Source organism: Schistocerca gregaria, chromosome 4 (genome assembly GCF_023897955.1).
Source record: "Schistocerca gregaria isolate iqSchGreg1 chromosome 4, iqSchGreg1.2, whole genome shotgun sequence".
In the NCBI taxonomy this organism is placed as follows: domain Eukaryota; kingdom Metazoa; phylum Arthropoda; class Insecta; order Orthoptera; family Acrididae; genus Schistocerca; species Schistocerca gregaria.
This window is the reverse complement of record NC_064923.1, coordinates 449,422,515-449,439,955: the sequence shown is the minus strand read 5'-3', so window position 1 is coordinate 449,439,955 and position 17,441 is coordinate 449,422,515. Positions and strand designations below refer to the sequence as shown.

Sequence of the window (17,441 nt, the reverse complement as noted above, 5' to 3'; positions counted from 1 at the left end):
CTAAATTTGAAGTTTAATAATAGTTTTGGTTTGCAGATGTAGATACGATGGCCTCAGCTGTGTTAATAGTTTACATAGGGCTTGTGACCTTTGATGTTAACAGCCTCATTCAGTAATTAAAAATCACAATTACTATTTTGCCCTTTGAGATCTTCAGGTGTTGAGATTTATTAAGGCATCATGAACATTCTTTTTTTACTCACGGTACAGCATTTTACAATAGCTGTCTTGAAAACTTCCATTGCAGAATCCTGCAATGCCTTACTCCCTCTCTCTCTCCCGTGAAATTCTTCCATGGGCCAGACTGAAACCAATTGCACTCCACATCCAGCCTACAGGGTGCCACCCTCAAACGAAAGTTACACATGTGTGACCCCTCATAGGTAATGTGGAGGATAGTGACGGTGACAGGAGAACTAGTGATATATTTATATTTATAGAGATGGACAAGGAAACTATGGAGAGGTAAGGAGCAGGAGGGAAAAGGGACACAGGCAACTCCGAGTAGAAGAAGCAAAATGAAAATTGGATCGGGAACAGTCATGTAAAGCAAGCAAGAAAGAGAAAGCCTTTGTGATAAGGAATGTATAAGGTCTGTGCAGGGGAGGAATAAAGGAAGAAGTTAGGGCAGGAGAGGGAAAGGTAAGGATTAGAAAGTGAAAAGAGAAAAGACCTCTAGATCTTGGAAGTTGTGAGAGAATGGAGGATATGTCATATGATGACCTTATTTAAATTGAAAATCCAGTTTGATTTTACATAATCTTGATTCAGGATTTTGCAGTTATGTGTACATTATTATTGAGAGTAATATCTCAAACTTTATAGTTAATAAGTTTTAACATTTGTTTAATTTTTTCTTTTTCAAACTCTGTTTAAGTGAGTCTACGTATGGCAGTGTTTTGCACTTAATCAGTGAAGTTTTGATGGAACTGTTCAACAAATCCCATGAGGTTCTCCTGAATTTTTTAGCAGTGCTATCAGAAAATTTACAGTTCAATTGTATCTTTGAGGATGAAGTTACACTTTTAACAGAAGGTATGCTGTTAGTTTGATTGTACTGTTGCCTACAGTGTGTATGGGCTTAACACACCCAGAAATATTTTAATTCATAAAAAATTAATTTACCCATTTCAGTGTTGGAGTCCTTCGGTTATCTGTGTGAGCACATGAAAGGACTGGGTGTGAAAGTGTTAGCAGATTCTTGGAAAGGCTACATATTGCTTGTTGAGAAGTACTCAAAGGATCTGAAACCCTACCTCAATGTTACAGCACCAATCAAGTTCCTAGTACAAGAAATAGCAGAATTCAGTGACTCTGTAATGAATGTTCAAAATGTAAGTGATTTTATCTGGTTAATGACATATACTTTTATTCTGTTATAGACACAGTCACAATAATTTTTCACAATGCTTCTTCTTCTATTTATCCTCCCCCTCCTCCCCCCCTCCTCCTCCTCCTCCTCCTGAAACGTTATTGTTTATGCAGATATTTCTGCCTGACACAAAGCATTTATTTCAAATTAAAAACAAGTGAGTACTTGTACACTTAATATGTGCATGAAAGATAATCCATCAAACAAAATACATGATTGCGTTATCTCAAAATTAACTGATTTGCTGTTGAATCCAGTACAGTTAACATCATGGGACATTAAGCTTGTTGATTTTGTTAACTCATTAACTTTAGAGGGAAAGTTTCAACAAGAAGAGAGAGGAGCAACAAGAGGAAGAACAATGCTGTGGTGTAGGAGGAAAGGAGGGGTGCTTTATTTTCCTTGGCATAACAATTATAATATTGGTGTTGTCTGGATAATCTGATCAATGGATAAATGCAGGTTAATTGTACTGAACCATTATGTAAGTCAGAGTTCATGCAGTTTGAAAGATAAAAACGACCACGCTAATGACTTTTAATATCATGAGGTAGAAACTAGCCTACAGTATAGCTGACAGTGCTGTGTCATGTTTAGTTACTGATTTTTAAATTTGCTATGAGAATAAACACGTTAGCATGAGGTACTTTAGCTTGAAACATTTGTAATCAAAAATCTTGATATATGTCTGACTGAATTGGGATTATACAAAACTTGGGAAGTGAAAGCGCTGAATTTGGAAGAGCTCCTCCTTAAATGTGCTCTTTAGATTTGCGATTATTGTAAATAAGTTAAATGAAAAATACAAATTAAAATTTTAGACCAAAAAAATTTAAATTAGATTGTAAAATTTAGCTTCACTTCAAATAATCAGCGATTTCAGAAAGTGTGATTTTAGTTGCAGGCTGTTTGTGTTGATTTTGGAGTCGCTTGTTATTACTTTTTTGCAGACTTCAAACACACTTTAAATCAATTGAAATAACTTCATTTCTCATACAGTTAAATATCTCTCTTCACGTAAAATGCAGTAGTCCTACATGGAAGCACTATAAGCTATAAATTATTGCTTATCTTGACTGACTACAAATTGTGTTCATCATACTGCTCCAGAATATTAAGAGACAATTGAGTTGACAATGTTTTGCCTGTAGGGCTGGTACAAATTAATTAATGAATGAGTGGGTGAAGTGATGACATAAAGGTTATTCTTTTACCTTATATTTTTCTCGTTGCAACTTGAAGAGTCTCATTATTTTTTATTTTACAAGTAACTTTCTCAACAGGAAGAGGCCATGACAACATTTATTTATTTGATCTACCACTGGCTCCGCCAAACAAAAATATCCAAATGTAATGCCTTTTAAGGTATTCATCCCTCCACCCCCCCCCCTCTATCATTCTTAAATAATGCAATGGTGAGAAGTTTCTGGTTCAGTTATTCTGAAAATTCAGATCTGGAATGTCAGTTGGAAGTTTGTTTTACCCACCTCATTAGTCCTTGAGAACAGCTAACTTACAAACACTACCCACTTTATGGGAATTGTGAGTATCGGTTCCCACTCAACTATGAAACACCAGTGTAAAAGAGAAAAATAAATAAAATCTAAAGTAAAAATAGAACCCTTAACCTTACAAGAAGTTTCATGAATTCATTTACCTACAGAATAGTGATTTAAGACTGGTGTGATAATATAAGGTTTTTATTGGTTTAAACACTAATTTTGATAGCCTGAAATTGGAATTTAAATTCTTTGTGATCTCCCTTCCTCCCCTCCTCCCCCAACCCCTTACCCCACTGCCCCACAATCCCCATCCCGGAAGGATAATAGCCAGTGACGCTCCTAATTGGAAGATGGCCATCGAAGTTTACATATTGTTAGAAATGTCATACAGTTAAAACAGACCGAGTGAAATGTTTAAATATACCTAATAAAATCTCAAAATTCCACACTATGTAAAAATTTTATCTCATCTCTTAAATCGATGTGTGTTCCTTAGTTTGCATTTTATATTTGCCCTTTTCTGTCAACTGATTCTCAGTTAATACCTTCATTAAAATCTTGCTTTGATCATTTTGGTTAATGTATTCCTGCATTATATTACCATTTTTGGCATTACCATTGCCTGACTCTGTACTTTCTTGGATTCTGTCTTCATTTACTCCTACCTGTTGAGGATCTCGCAATTTAACAATGATCCTCTGCATGAACAGTTGACCCACTTGTGCTGTCAAAGTACACTCTCAGGTATCATTTGTTGCTTATCTTCCTTTTATCGAAACCTATAGACTTCTCATATGCTACAAATGTAATTTGTTTACTTCCTTCATCACTACATATTATAACAAACCATTGATCAGAGTAGTATCCACTTTAAATTTACCTGATTTCTGAGTGTGAAGTCATAGTTATACTATAACTAAGTGCTACAAAAATTCAGATACCATTATGATGTTACTTATGCTAGACTCACCATATGTCCAGTATTTAATAATTTTGTTTAACATGTAAATACCTCCCACTAAACACTTTACTTGATACAAACTTCTGCCTCATTTTGGTTTGCCTTCAAGTGTGTATAGAATACTTTGGACTCCATGTCTGTCTCACTATAGGTGCCTAACAGCTGACGACTTCAAACATGGCATTGACAGATGCAACACAATCATTTTAACATTGCTCGAATTAGTTGATGTATTTGATACTATTGATATCAGTACATTACTTATGAAAATGAAACCACTGATTATCAAACAGTGCAACACTTAGTGGTTCAACAGCTTCTTTAAAACAGATGTCAACAAGTCATCTCAGTGTCAGAGAAGTCATCATGAAAAAATGCCCTCAGAGGTCCTGTGTGCTCAAATCCTTGGTCCATTGGTTGCCTTGCCGGTATCTTGTCAGGAATCTGTTGCTAACAACATGTTATTTCATTCATACAATTAAGCAATTGCCTCAACAGAGTCTGTTCGTGCATTCACATAATTGGTTCCAACCTTGCTTGCTCACAATACAACAGAAGGGTAGGAGGGTGGGGAGACCATATGAAACAGTTATAAGTTTGCAAAGATTTAGTCTGAGAAATTTTATGGACCCTTTTTTTTTTAAAAAAAAATAGTAGTCTAACTGTTATGATCAAAGGTGCTGATAAGATCCGTGATAGGATTTATTATGAAGCCACCGTTGATGTTATATTTTTTTTCCCACATGGCTTCTTGATGGTTAACTTGAGCATATTATATAGTATCTGATGAATATTGATCACAATTTAAAGCATAGTTTACACAAATTGAAACATTGCTTACACTCCTAATTGCTGTTCCACACTTTCTTACAATACTACATCATTTAATGTAACAGTTGTGAAAATGGGTCCCTTCTGCAAATTATGCCCCTGTATTAAAACGTAATGATTTCTGCCTGTCTGTGTTTTATATGAGAACTCATGCAAGATTTGCAGTGGCTCTCATCCAGAACAAAACGTGCACTTTCCATTCATTCACCAGAGTATATGCTGAAATGAGCCTTCCTGGATTTAAAACCGTGCTAGACCAACAGTTGGACACAACTCAGTCTTTTGTAATCAGTACTCTACCACATGCAGAATGATGTAAGAAAGGGATGTCTGGTATCTTGTGAATGTTGCAGCCATTAAAGGTGGCTGTGCATGACAAATCTCCTGTGTATTCAGAGCAAATGATCTAGGTAAAACCTCAAAAAACCTTAACCATGATGTCCCAATCCATCAGAGTCCTCCTCAAGGACTCATTCAACATGCCAGACTGCTGTCAGAATTCTCGTGTTTTTCTTAGTGCTGTGGAAGCTGTCACGCATGCCTTGCGGACAGAGATGACTGAGAGAATGGATGCAGTGACAAATAGTTTTGTCAAACCTTAGGTGTTTGTTCCAGAAAGCTGCACTTATGTGACCAAAATATTTGGACACCCCCCTTAAACATATGTTTTTCATATTAGGTGCAATGTGCTGCCACATACTCCTTATTAGCAACCTCAGTAGTCAATAGACATCATGAGAGAGCAGAATGGGGTGCTCTGCAGAACTCAAAGACTCCGAACATGGTCAGGTGACTGCATGTCACTGGTGTTATAAATCTGTTCGCGAAATTTCCACACTCCTAAACATAACTAGGTCCACTGTTTCCGATGTGATAATGAAGTGCAAATCACGATGGCAGAAAAGTGTACAGGCCAACCTCGTCTGTTGACTGACAGAGACCGCCGACAGTTGAAGAGGGTCATAATGTGTAATAGGTATACATCTATTCAGACCATCACACAGGAATTCCAAACTGCAATAGGATCCACTGCAAGTGCTATGTCAGTTAGGCGGGAGGTCAAGCAGCTGCTCATAAGGCATACATCATGCCGGTAAATGCCAAACGATGCCTCGCTTGGTCTAAGGAGCGTAAACATTGGATGATTGAACAGTGATAAAATGTTGTGTGTAGTGACGAGTCACGGTACACAATGTGGCGATCCGATGGCAGGCTGTGGGTATGGTGAATGCCCAGTGAACATCATCTATCAGCATGTGTAGTGCCAACAGTAAAATTCAGAGGCATTGGTGTTATGTTGTTGTCATGTTTTTCATGGAGGGGGCTTGCATCCCTTGTTGTTTTGAGTGGTACTATCACAGCACAGGCCTGCATTGATGTTTTAAGCACCTTCTTGCTTCCCACTGTTGAAGAGCAATTTGGGGATGGCGATTGCATCTTTCGACACAAGCGAGCACCTGTTCATAATGCACAGCCTGTGGCGGAGTGGTTACACAACAACAACATTCCTGTAATGGACTGGCCTGCACAGAATCCTGACCTGAATCCTGTAGAACACCTCTGGGATGTTTTGGAATGCTGGCTTCATGCCAGGCCTCACCAACCAACGTTGATACCTCTCATCAATGCAGCACTCCATGAAGAATGGGCTGCCATTCCCCATGAAACCTTTCAGCACCTGATCGAACATATGCTTGTGAGAGTGGAAGCTGTCATCAAGTCTAATGGTGGACCAACACCCTACTGAATTCCAGCATTACCGATGGAGGGCACCACAAACTTGTAAGTCATTTTCTTTTGATCAAATAGTGCATGAGTGGTATTTTTTGAATAAGATCCATTTGTGAGTGAGAGTCAGAATGACATTTGATCACTGCAGTGTGTATGCGCATCTGCTCCAAAATGTTCTGCATGCATTTAGAGGACATTTGCTGCCATATCGCCTCCCCATGTGCTGAACTGTAGAAATTTCTAACTTAGAGGTACAATCTATAATTTGGTTTTTGAGTGCAAGAAACCTTAGTGTGCCATAAAAATCCAGTGGCATGGCCTACTGTCTTCTGGTGTGATGTTGCTGTATAACAATGCAAGGTCACATGCTCCTGCACATATGCAGGGTATAACTATGCCTTTTGCATGGGAACTGCTGGTTCACCCACCTTACAGTCCAGACTCTGCTCTTGGTGATTTTCATTTGTTTCAGTACTTAGAGTTCCTTGATGGTCAGTGCTTCAACATTGACATGACAGATGTTGGAACAACAATGGAAATTACGTAGAAAAATAGATAGAAGTTCGGAATGTACAACATGGAGAAAATTATTTTTTAAAGATATTTACAATATTTTTCTTCTTATTAAAAATAGACTTTATATTAAAAAATACCCCTGCCTTAGGGAGATAGCATTCAGGGCAGGGAAGAAAGCCAATGTGCACTCAGTTTGTCTGCTGGGAGGCCTCATCCAAGATGTGAAGGCAGTCTTACGTGCGGTTATTGAGTGAGCAGGGTGCAATCATCGGCAAGTTCTGGCTAACGGCAGCACAGACGACGCCTGTTGCATGGAATCTGAGCCCATCCTTAGTTCATACAGGCAGCTGGTGGAATTGGTGAAGGCTGCTGGCCTCATGAGTGGAGTGCAAACAGAACTTGCAATATGCACCATTTTCCCCAGAATTGATCAGGATCCTTTGATTTGGATCCAAGTGGAAGGTCTCAACCAAGGATTCATTGACTCTGTGATGGTCTCTGCTACATATTTCTAGAAATGCTTTATTGATTGGGGATTTCTAGGACTCACCTTAATAGATCAGGTGTGTACTATACAAAGTAAGTAGCTACTCAGCTAGCAGTGTACTTGTGGAGTACACATGAGGACTTTTTAGGCTAGGAAGTAGTTAGAGGTACTCCAATGAACACTCACTAGCTGATAAGCAGCAAAGGAAGTCAGACCGCATTCAGAGTAAAGACGGTTCAACTGTCAAAATTTTATCTGTAAATTGTTGAAATATTTGTAACAGAGTTCTTGAATTTACTACCCTCTAGGAAAGTTCTCATGCTCAAATTACTCTCGAGGCTGAGAGCTGGCTGAAACCTGAAGTGGAAAGTTCTGAGGTATTTAGCAAGTCATAGAATGTATATCGGAAAGACAGATTAAAGCCCATAGGAGAGGGAGCGTTCATTGCAGTTTACAAAAATATTGTCTCTATTGAGGTCAAAAGTTGAATGCGGTAGTGAGGTTATCAGGCCATGTATAAAAGATCTAGGTGAAACCAAGCTATTTGTTCGATGTTTTTACTGACCACTCTATTTTGCTGTGTCAGTCCTAGAGTTATTCAAAGAATGTGTATGGTTAGTAGCATGTAAATATCCAGATCATGCGTGTCTAGTTAGAAGTGACTTTAACCTGCCGAGTATAGACTGAGATGTCTGTCATGGCATATACGGCTCAGGAAATCCAGGTAAAACCTGAGAATTTTACCATCTGGGAGAAAACCAGGAAAAATTCGGGAACTTTTTAGAATTCCAGGAATTTTTCATTTTTGTAGTTTATTTTTGTAATTTTGACAAAGAATTTAATTGTAGGCCGCTGCTGCAGAATGATACTGCAGCAATAAAACATAAATGAGAGAAAAGGACCAGTTTTAAACTTTAGTTGTAAAGAAAATGCACCATTTACAACAACAAAACACAGTGCACACACAAGCATCCGCCAGAAGAAAAATTGGTGAAATGCTTTAGGATGAAGACTGTGTAATACTCCATACCAAAAAGTGGTTTCAGTGAGCGTAGCAAGCAGCCACATGCTACCCAGAGAAATTTTTCTGCTGCGCCCAAGCTGCCAGATTCGCACATGCGTAGAGCAGTCAGAATTTTAGTGAGTAGTAGTCTCTACATGACCCATGTTTAGGTTTTGTGATTTTGCTGTTCTCTCTTTCTGTTTACAGCTCTCACATCAAATGAAAACAAAACTCATTTTTGTGGCTGGGAGCTATCAGATGAATTAAAATGTGTTCACACAATTATGGAGGACTAAAATATGTTGTTAATTTCAGTTTTCTGATTTTATTTCCGCATTATTGACAATCCAGTATTAATTGCTTTACAGGACAGTGAAGTTATTTTTGTCGGTTTGCTAAAGAAGTTTGTCTTTTATTTACCTTTTCTGCACAGACAGTCAATTTAATTGAAACAAAGTGTTTCATTCCATACTACTAGCTAGTTTCAGCTGTTTGCTGAATTTCAGGTGCACTTTTTCATCTTCTAGCATGTATGGCCTTATGCCATGATAAAGAACTGAACATGAGATAATACAGTAATGTTTCTCTAAGAAAATTAGCATCCCGAGAAACCACACTGAAAAGCATTAGCAGTATTTTACATATCTGCCTTCTGCAAAACACAATCTTTTTGATCACAACACATGTTTCAACACTTGTCTCGTACCTCCTCTTATTTCTTAATTTGTGTTGTTTACTTCTTAAATTTAGTGAAAACCATTCTTCAGTAAATTATAGACTCACAGCATGCCATATTTTTGTCATTGTAACTCCCCACAAGGCTTTGTATTTACCCCTGGAATATAATATAAACTGCCAATTATACAGTTTCATGGTTTCACAAGTAACCTTGTTAATTTTTATCCAGTTAATGGTCCTGAAAAGCTTATTGTGCATAGTTCTGGTGTATACAAATTTGTGGCTTTTTGCAGTGCCATGTGGATGGAAACTTGACTGCAGATACTACACGGCAGTTTTGCAAAGTACAAATAAAATTAAAAAAAACTGTCTTAAAAGTTACCACATGGCAAAATATTAGGATACTTTGAATTCTAGTGTTTAGTATTGAAATTAATATTGTGCTAAGGACTGTTTTCTGATTTTGAATTCCTTATGTGGATGGGACACAATAAAACTGCGCCAAGTACAGCAACTCTATATGCCCCTCCGAACAACTGCTGCACATCGTATGTGATGTCCAAATACACAAAATTTCAAAAGAAGTGCGATGAACAGTGTATGAGCAGAGCAGACACCAAGCACGAGTTTCCTATGTCATCATGGCTTCGTATGCACAATATTGCCTGTCTGGTAATTGCTCAAATGAACTTATTTCTAACAGATTGTGGGAAAATTTGTAAATGGTGCTGTGAGAAGTCTTACTTTCAAAGTAGATTTCCTTTTATTCAAGATGAATTAAGTTAAGTGGGAGAATGTGTGACAAATTTCTTAAATCGCAGAGTGTTTGACACTCATTCAAAACACTTTGAGGACCAGCCACACAGAAAAAATTTTGGGTCCAGAAGACGGGACATTTTGTCATCATTTAAAATTTTACTGGCACATTTGTATTTGATATAACTTAAAGAGAAAGACCAATATTATATGTGAAAGGTTAGCTTTCCCAACACCTATACTCTATGTTTACCGGGTGGTTACAATTAAACTTTCCCTATTTGACACATTGTAACACAGACACTAAATTACCATACAAGGGCCAAAATAGGTAGCATTAATGTCAAGGACACGAGGAAGAGAAATAATTCAGAATCAGTTCAACTGAAATACTTTTAATGTGCTGCTAGGTACATCATACTGTTACATACCGGTACCGTTACTGCTACAAAAGGCTCTCAATATGGCGTCCATCAGTGCCCAGAAGAGTCTAAAAGCACAGGACTACATTATGTACAGCAGAACAAAGCACTTCCGTAGGTATGCTGGCTACCTCTTTTGATATGCTGCGCTTCAGATCAACATGTGTGTGAATGCTGCCCTGGTAAACCCTGTTCTTCAGGTTGGCCTGCAACCAGAACACTGGGAGTAAGATTACATGATCATGCATTTGGAAACAATTGGCTGATAATTTGATCATTTGCAGATGTGTTTTGAAGAATCAGATGAACGTCACGAGTGATGTGCAGTGGAGCACCATCTAGCATGAAAACTGTTGAGTTCAATGTGTATCTCTTCTGTAGGGCAGGGTATGAGATGCTGCTGCAGCATATCACAGTAATGCAGGCCAGTCACACTGCACATCTTTAGTCCTTGAGCACCAACCTGTCCAAAAGAGAATGATGAATGTAGTCGTGAAGCCACACCATACGGTGACATGTTCACCATATAGAGGATCTTCATGCCCAGTAACTGGAGGTGAAAATCCCCACACTTGGCAAATCTGTGTGTTCACCTCACCCTTCACAGAAAAATGACCTTCGTCTGTCCATAGGATGGTCCAGGGTCAGCCCTTGTCAACTGCAATCCTTGCAAGAAAGTGGAGAGCGAAATCAACATATCATGCATCCTGTGTTACAAGCTGCTGTGAAATATGGATCTTGTACAGATACCATTTGAGAATGGTTTGAAGCACCTTCCGTACAGTAGACCATGTGATGATCATCTGTCGTGATACAGCATGCACACTGCCCGATAATTGGGAATTGCATGCAGCGTTATCTGCTATAGCAACAGATATTTCATCAACCACCTGTGATGCAACTGGTCATCGGCCTCTTCCCGGATCAATGTCCAGTTCTCCAGTTGATTCAAACTACTTCAGCATGCTCCACACAGCAGGTGGAGAAAGCAGCCCATTCTTTAATCCTTTCAGCCAGTGATCTTCTCGAAGTGCAGTGATCTTCTCGAAGTGCATTACTGTTGTTTTGGTAATAGAGGTTCACCAAACTTGTGCTGAAACATCTACAAGTGCACTGCAACTGGTCAGGTGTGTGAGTGTATGAATCACAATGACTGATCACAGCATCAGGTGGCCATAGTTGGAACTGGATGGTGGTGCTGTGATTCACAAAAATCATGCACCCCATACTCTGGACATTAATGTTACCAAGTTTGGTACTCATATTGTAAATGGTTTCTCTGTCATAATGTGTTAAATAGGAAAAGTTTAACCACATGGTATATTAATCTAAACCATTAATTTCTCCTATTTGTGTGATTCACAACTTAACAATGATGTTGATATTGGCTGACTACATCAAGTGTCCTACGCTCTGAATATCGGCTATCATTTGATGGTGAAATGATGTGACATGAGCTATTACTGGCTGATGAAAGCACACCGCAGTCCCAATTTCAGTGCTTCGGAAACTATTGTACTGTGTTTAGTGGAATTCATTTTATACGTTCATAATATGAAAATATGCAGTGTATAGTTGTTACACATCAAAGAGCTTTCCAAAATGTATTATTCTTTTGCTGGGTTTCGTTTCGTAAACTGCCAGGAAGTTCTATGCTGATGTATAAAAACTTCAGTGTTTGTAGGAGTGACAAATTTTACAATTCTAGGGAAAGCATACTATCACTTAACAAGGAGAAAGTGTATTTTAATCCGGGAAAATGTGTATTTTCGCCCAGGAAAATATGTATTTTTACCAGGGAAAATGTGTGTTTCACCAGGGAAAAAGTGTATTTGTAACTGGGAAATCTTGGAATTTTTTTTCCTTGTCAATGTATTCATCCTATCTATAGATTCATTGCAGGGGTACAACCAGACAGCCATATGAAGTACTTTGGAACATGTTTTCTGAAAACTGTCTTGTTCACATTGCTTGGCAGCCCACAGGCAATGAAAATATCTTAGACCTGGTAGCTACAGATAGGCTGGACTTTATCGACAACATCAATGTAGAAATGGGGATCAGCGATCATGATGTCATTATAGCAATTAAGCAAGCACAATGTAGGGAGACAGGTGTGGGCAAGTGTGTGTGTGTGTGTGTGTGTGTGTGTGTGTGTGTGTGTGTGTTTCATTCTGAAAGATAGCAAAGCAAAGCTCTGTAACTTTCGTTTGTGTATCTGTCGATGACACAGTGCCTCTGCCTTTCGATAAGTTGTTTCCTTTACCCCTAAATAATTCCTTATTGTCAACCAAAAAGTTTTAAATTTCACATTCTGTAAATCATTCATGCAGGAGAATCATGCAAACATACCTTCATTTGACCATTGGACAGACTCCCATATGGAAGACATAGTAATAAGCACCCTGATTGTAAGAAACAACTGAAGGAATTGAAAACAAATGAGTCACCAGGTCCAGATGGAATCCTAGTTCGGTTTTTCAAAGAGTACTCTATGGCATTGACCCCTCATTTAGCTTGCATTTATCGTGAATCTCTAGTCCCAGCGACTGGAAAAAAGCACAGAAGGGCAAAAGAACAGATCTGCAAAATTACTGACCAATATCCCTAACATCAGAACTGCAGAATCCTTAACATATTCTCAGCTTGAATATAATAAATTTTCTTGAGTCTGAGAAACTTACTTCTGCGAATCAGCATGGTTTTAGAAAGCATCGTTCATACAAAACACAGCTTGCCCTTTTCCCACATGATATACTGCAAACTATGGATGAAGGGCAACAGCCAATTCTATATTTCTAGATTTCCAGAAAGCATTTGACTTAGTGCCCCATTGCAAGCTGTTAAAGAAGGTATGAGCATATGGAAGTGGGTTTAAGACTTCTTAAATTATAGTACCCAGTATGTTGTCCTCTACAGCGAATGTTCATCTGAGACTAGGGGATTGTCAGGACTGCACCAGGGAAATGTGATAAGGCCGCTATTATTCTACATTTGGCAGAAAGGGGGGAGGGGCAGCAAGCTGTGGTTGTTTGCTGATGGTTCTGTAGTGTACGGCAAGGTGTCGAAGTTGAGTGACTAAGGATGACAGAAAATAATTAGACAAAATTTCTAGTCGGTGTTATGATTGGCAGCTAGCCCTAAATGTAGAAAAAATGTAAGTTTTTGTAGATGAGGAGGAAAAACATACACATATTGTGTGGTTATAGCATTAATGGTGTCCTACTCTGACACAGTGACGTCATTTAAACTGAATGATATGATACGGAACAAGCATGTAAGGATTGTGACAGGAAAGTCAAATGGTCTGCTTCTGTTTGTTAGGAGATTTGTAGGAAAATGTGTTTCATCTGTGAAGGAGACTGCGTAGAGGACACTAGTGCAATGTATTCTTGAGTACTGCTCAAATGTTTGGGATCCGTACCAGGTTGGATGAAAGCGAGACATAAAAGCCATTCAAAGGCAAGCTGCTATATTTATTACTGGTACATTCAAACAGCATGCAGAAGTTACAGATATGCTTCGGTAATTCAAATTGGAATCCCTTGAGAGAAGGCAATTTTCTTTTAAAGGAACACTAGTGAGAAAATTTAGAGATCTGGCATTTGAAGCTGACTGCAGAACAATCCTGCCTCCAAAATACATTGCGCTTAAGGACCATGAAGATAAGATTCGAGAAATTGGGGCTCATATGGAGGCATATAGACATTCATTTTTTCTTCATTCTATTTATGAGTGGAACTGGAAAGGAAATGTCTAGTAGTGGTATTGGGTACCCTCCGTCACACACTGTGAAGTGGACTGCACAGTACTGAAGTAGATGTAGATATAGATATGGATTCAATTCCATAAATTCTGTATTGGAGAGCCTTCAGGGATGTGAAATGAAACAAGCTGTACATTAACAGGCAGAAACAACTAGTCTTGGATACTTTTGTAAAGTGTACTAACAAGAAATAAAGACAAGGACTAAATACTCAAACTGTAACTGTAGTAATTACTTCAATAATGTATGTTAGGAGAAAAACACCTACTTTGAAAATAGCCATTGTTACTCATTGTCTTCATCTAATACTTCAAAGCATTTATGTAACTTCATGAGGCGACTATCAGCTGTCTATAGACTGGAAAAGTAAGTATCTATCTAATACAAATATTAATGCTATCAAAAGGATATAAATTGTTGCTCACCTCATAGAGGAGACGTTGAGTCGCAGAGAGGCACAGTGAGAAAGAATGCTAGGTTTATTCAACTATCAGACCGAATCTTTCATCAAATGCAGAAAATTCAGTCATATTCACACAAACACAACTCACACACACATGGCTACCATAATCTCCTGTAGCTAAGGTCTGACTGCATCTGCGGTGAGAAGCAGTTTGTGCTGGGATAAGCAGTGGGGCAGGGAGGGCGAGGAATAGCAGGGTATCGATGGGGAAAGATACTAGTGCTGCTTGTGGTGCCGTGTAGGGACGTGGTGGCGAAAGGAGGGGACTGCTACGTGTAGCACTGGGACGTTGCGCTGGTAGAAGGGGGCAGAAAAGGAGAAAGGACTATGTACGTGCACTGGGGGGATAGAAGGCAGTGTCATAGGCCCTCCAAAGATAAGAATGCATCTATTAGGTGATGCTTCTATGGCCACTTCTAGCAGGGTCAGGTTATCAGTGAGCTCCCATTGAAGTGACTAAGGAACTACCCATATTCTGAGATTCAGAGAAGGAAACAGTAAGAACTTTGTCTATAATGGGTAAAAATTCAGTGTAGAACCTCAGTCGAACACAAGTATTCAATGTGTAAGGACTGACTGAGGTGGTGCAGTAGTTAGCACACTGAGATGCATTCAGGATGACAACAGTTCAAACCCACATTCGGCAACCTCAATTTAGGTTTTCCATGATTTTCCTAAATCACTTCGGCCAAATGCTGGGAAGCTTTCTGTGGTAGATCATGCTCGATTTCCTTCCCCATCCTTCTGATGGGACCGATGACCTCGCTGTTTGGTCGCCTCTCTCGAACCAACCAACCAATGTGTCAGAAGAGCAGAGAGTATGTGCATTTTACTAGTGCAAGTGCTATCATTTCAAATGTTTAAAGTGAAAGCTTCTGTGACACTGTACTGCTGTGTTAATGTGCATTCTTATGTTACATCACTCTTGAGCTGTTCTCAAGTAAACATGAGGATGTGGCTTGTATCTCCCCATTTCTCATACATTAAGTGTATGACACAGCAGTGTACAATAACTTATCAGTTCATATTCTTCATGCATTACTATCACTAATGCTATGAGAAGGTAATTAATCAGTTTTGTTAAATATTTTTATTTAAATTTGTTTGCATGTTTGTGCAGCAAAATTTGTGACTTGCAGCCATTACTTATAGTGATGTATATGTTTTGATTTCAATTTTGTTTATAGCTTTCAGTGTGTGTGTACTAATTTAAGTACATCTGCTTTTTTTTCAGGAATATAACAAACCAGATATCATAAAAAACCTGAAGGTGACATCATTTCAGCTGAAACTTATTTTGAAATTGTGTGAAAGCTATGCCGGTTACTTAAGTGACAGTTACACAGACTTGTTTCACCTTCTGATTACACTTCATAGGTAAGCTATTCCTTAAGTCCCTCTTACTGAAGAAAATCACAATAAAAGTTTAACGCAGTTTCATTGTGGTTGTTGAATAGGTATATGTAGGTAGATGATGGAAATTGAGTAATAACTGCTTGAATAATTGGAAAAATTGATTGGAAAGAATAGTTGAAGGAAATTTGAAGGTAATTTATGAATCTGTACACAATCCTGGGTGAACATTGACTGATGCCAATATCAACAGACCTTCAACATCAATATATTCAGGGTCAATATTCATAATTTGCGTTATATACTGCTTCATGTTAATTCAATTGTGTTTAGTTGTGATTGTGACACTGTCAATGCAGGATCACTCCTCAGAATATCGCGTAAATTCTCCTTCTCTGCTCCTAACCTCTGGATGCAGGATCTAGGCAGTGAGTGAAGTGATGAATATATAGTAGTTGGCATCTTAAGTATGCAAATAAATTTTGCTTTTGTTATAACTTTATTCAACACCCTTAATGTATGGTTGAAATACACATTTTTTAACAATGCTGGTACAATGGATCCAAGCATACATCTGTATGCTACCACTTATTAAAACAAAAGGGTGAAGATTCAGGGATTTATAAGTGGGAGACCGTATTTGTGATTTTGTTTCATACAGATATTTAACGATGTGTCAAAACATTATTCTTGCCACAAAACAACTTGTTAATTAATATTCATAAGTTTTTATTGCCTGCTGTATTCTTAAGGCTAGTGTTCTTACTTCATTACTTATATAACTTGGAGATTATAATGTATTTCATTTCATTCATGCGTAAAGGTACTCTGACTATGCATCAGGGACTTGTTCCTGAGAACCCTTTATGTAATTACTTTATATTTGAAGTTCTTGTAAAAACAAGGCCCACCTATTAGAAGGTTGTGTAATAAACCACTCTCCAGCAAGAATGCTAAAGCTTGATGATCAGTGTAAATAATTTCGTCCGCCCATGACTTGACCATCCAGACAGTGGTTTTATCTGTTCTTTAGTGGCATAATGTCATTAATTTTACGCTCATGATAGCCATCATGTTGCATTCTATGCAGACCAATGACCGTAATGGTAATATAGCTTTTACTTTATAAATTTCTGTAACATTCCGCTTCTAATATCGCAGTCTAGATGTAACATTAATTTTGACGAGATGTCTTTTAATTAAAATTTTAATGGTAACAGTAACTTATGCACATACCACTTAACTCATATCATGTACTGACTGACCTTTGTTGGGTCTCCCTGGTAACTTTAAAGCGACCAGGATGCTTTCCCCATAGATAGCCTCTTTGGCCCTAGTAAGACGAGTAGGTAGCCGTCGTTACTATAGTGGTGTCTTTGTTATCATCTTTGCTTTGGTCGATAACGTATATGATAGAGGGCCACACTATTTAGGTCCAGTAATTACCTTTATGCACTATATTTTTATAAGCTATAAGATTTTAACTTGTTTTATAAGTTCTGTAGATGGCAATAATGACTTAATAGTAACTAACACGTTACTTTCTTAAGCGGCAGAAATGCAACTTATGTGATTGTCTATCCATGACGTTATGCTGGAG

The 17,441-nt window shown here is 38.3% G+C and overlaps 1 protein-coding gene across 1 annotated transcript in view; it reads left to right on the top strand.

Annotated features, from left to right (window-relative positions):
• Positions 1-17,441, top strand: part of LOC126267459 (uncharacterized protein C1orf112 homolog) — a 127,059-nt gene that overhangs the window by 39,803 nt on the left and 69,815 nt on the right. Inside the window, exons 5-7 of the mRNA XM_049972729.1 lie at positions 878-1,035; positions 1,135-1,334; positions 15,723-15,865. Of these exons, the coding sequence (XP_049828686.1) occupies positions 878-1,035; positions 1,135-1,334; positions 15,723-15,865 (501 nt within the window). The remainder of the gene's footprint in view (positions 1-877; positions 1,036-1,134; positions 1,335-15,722; positions 15,866-17,441) is intronic.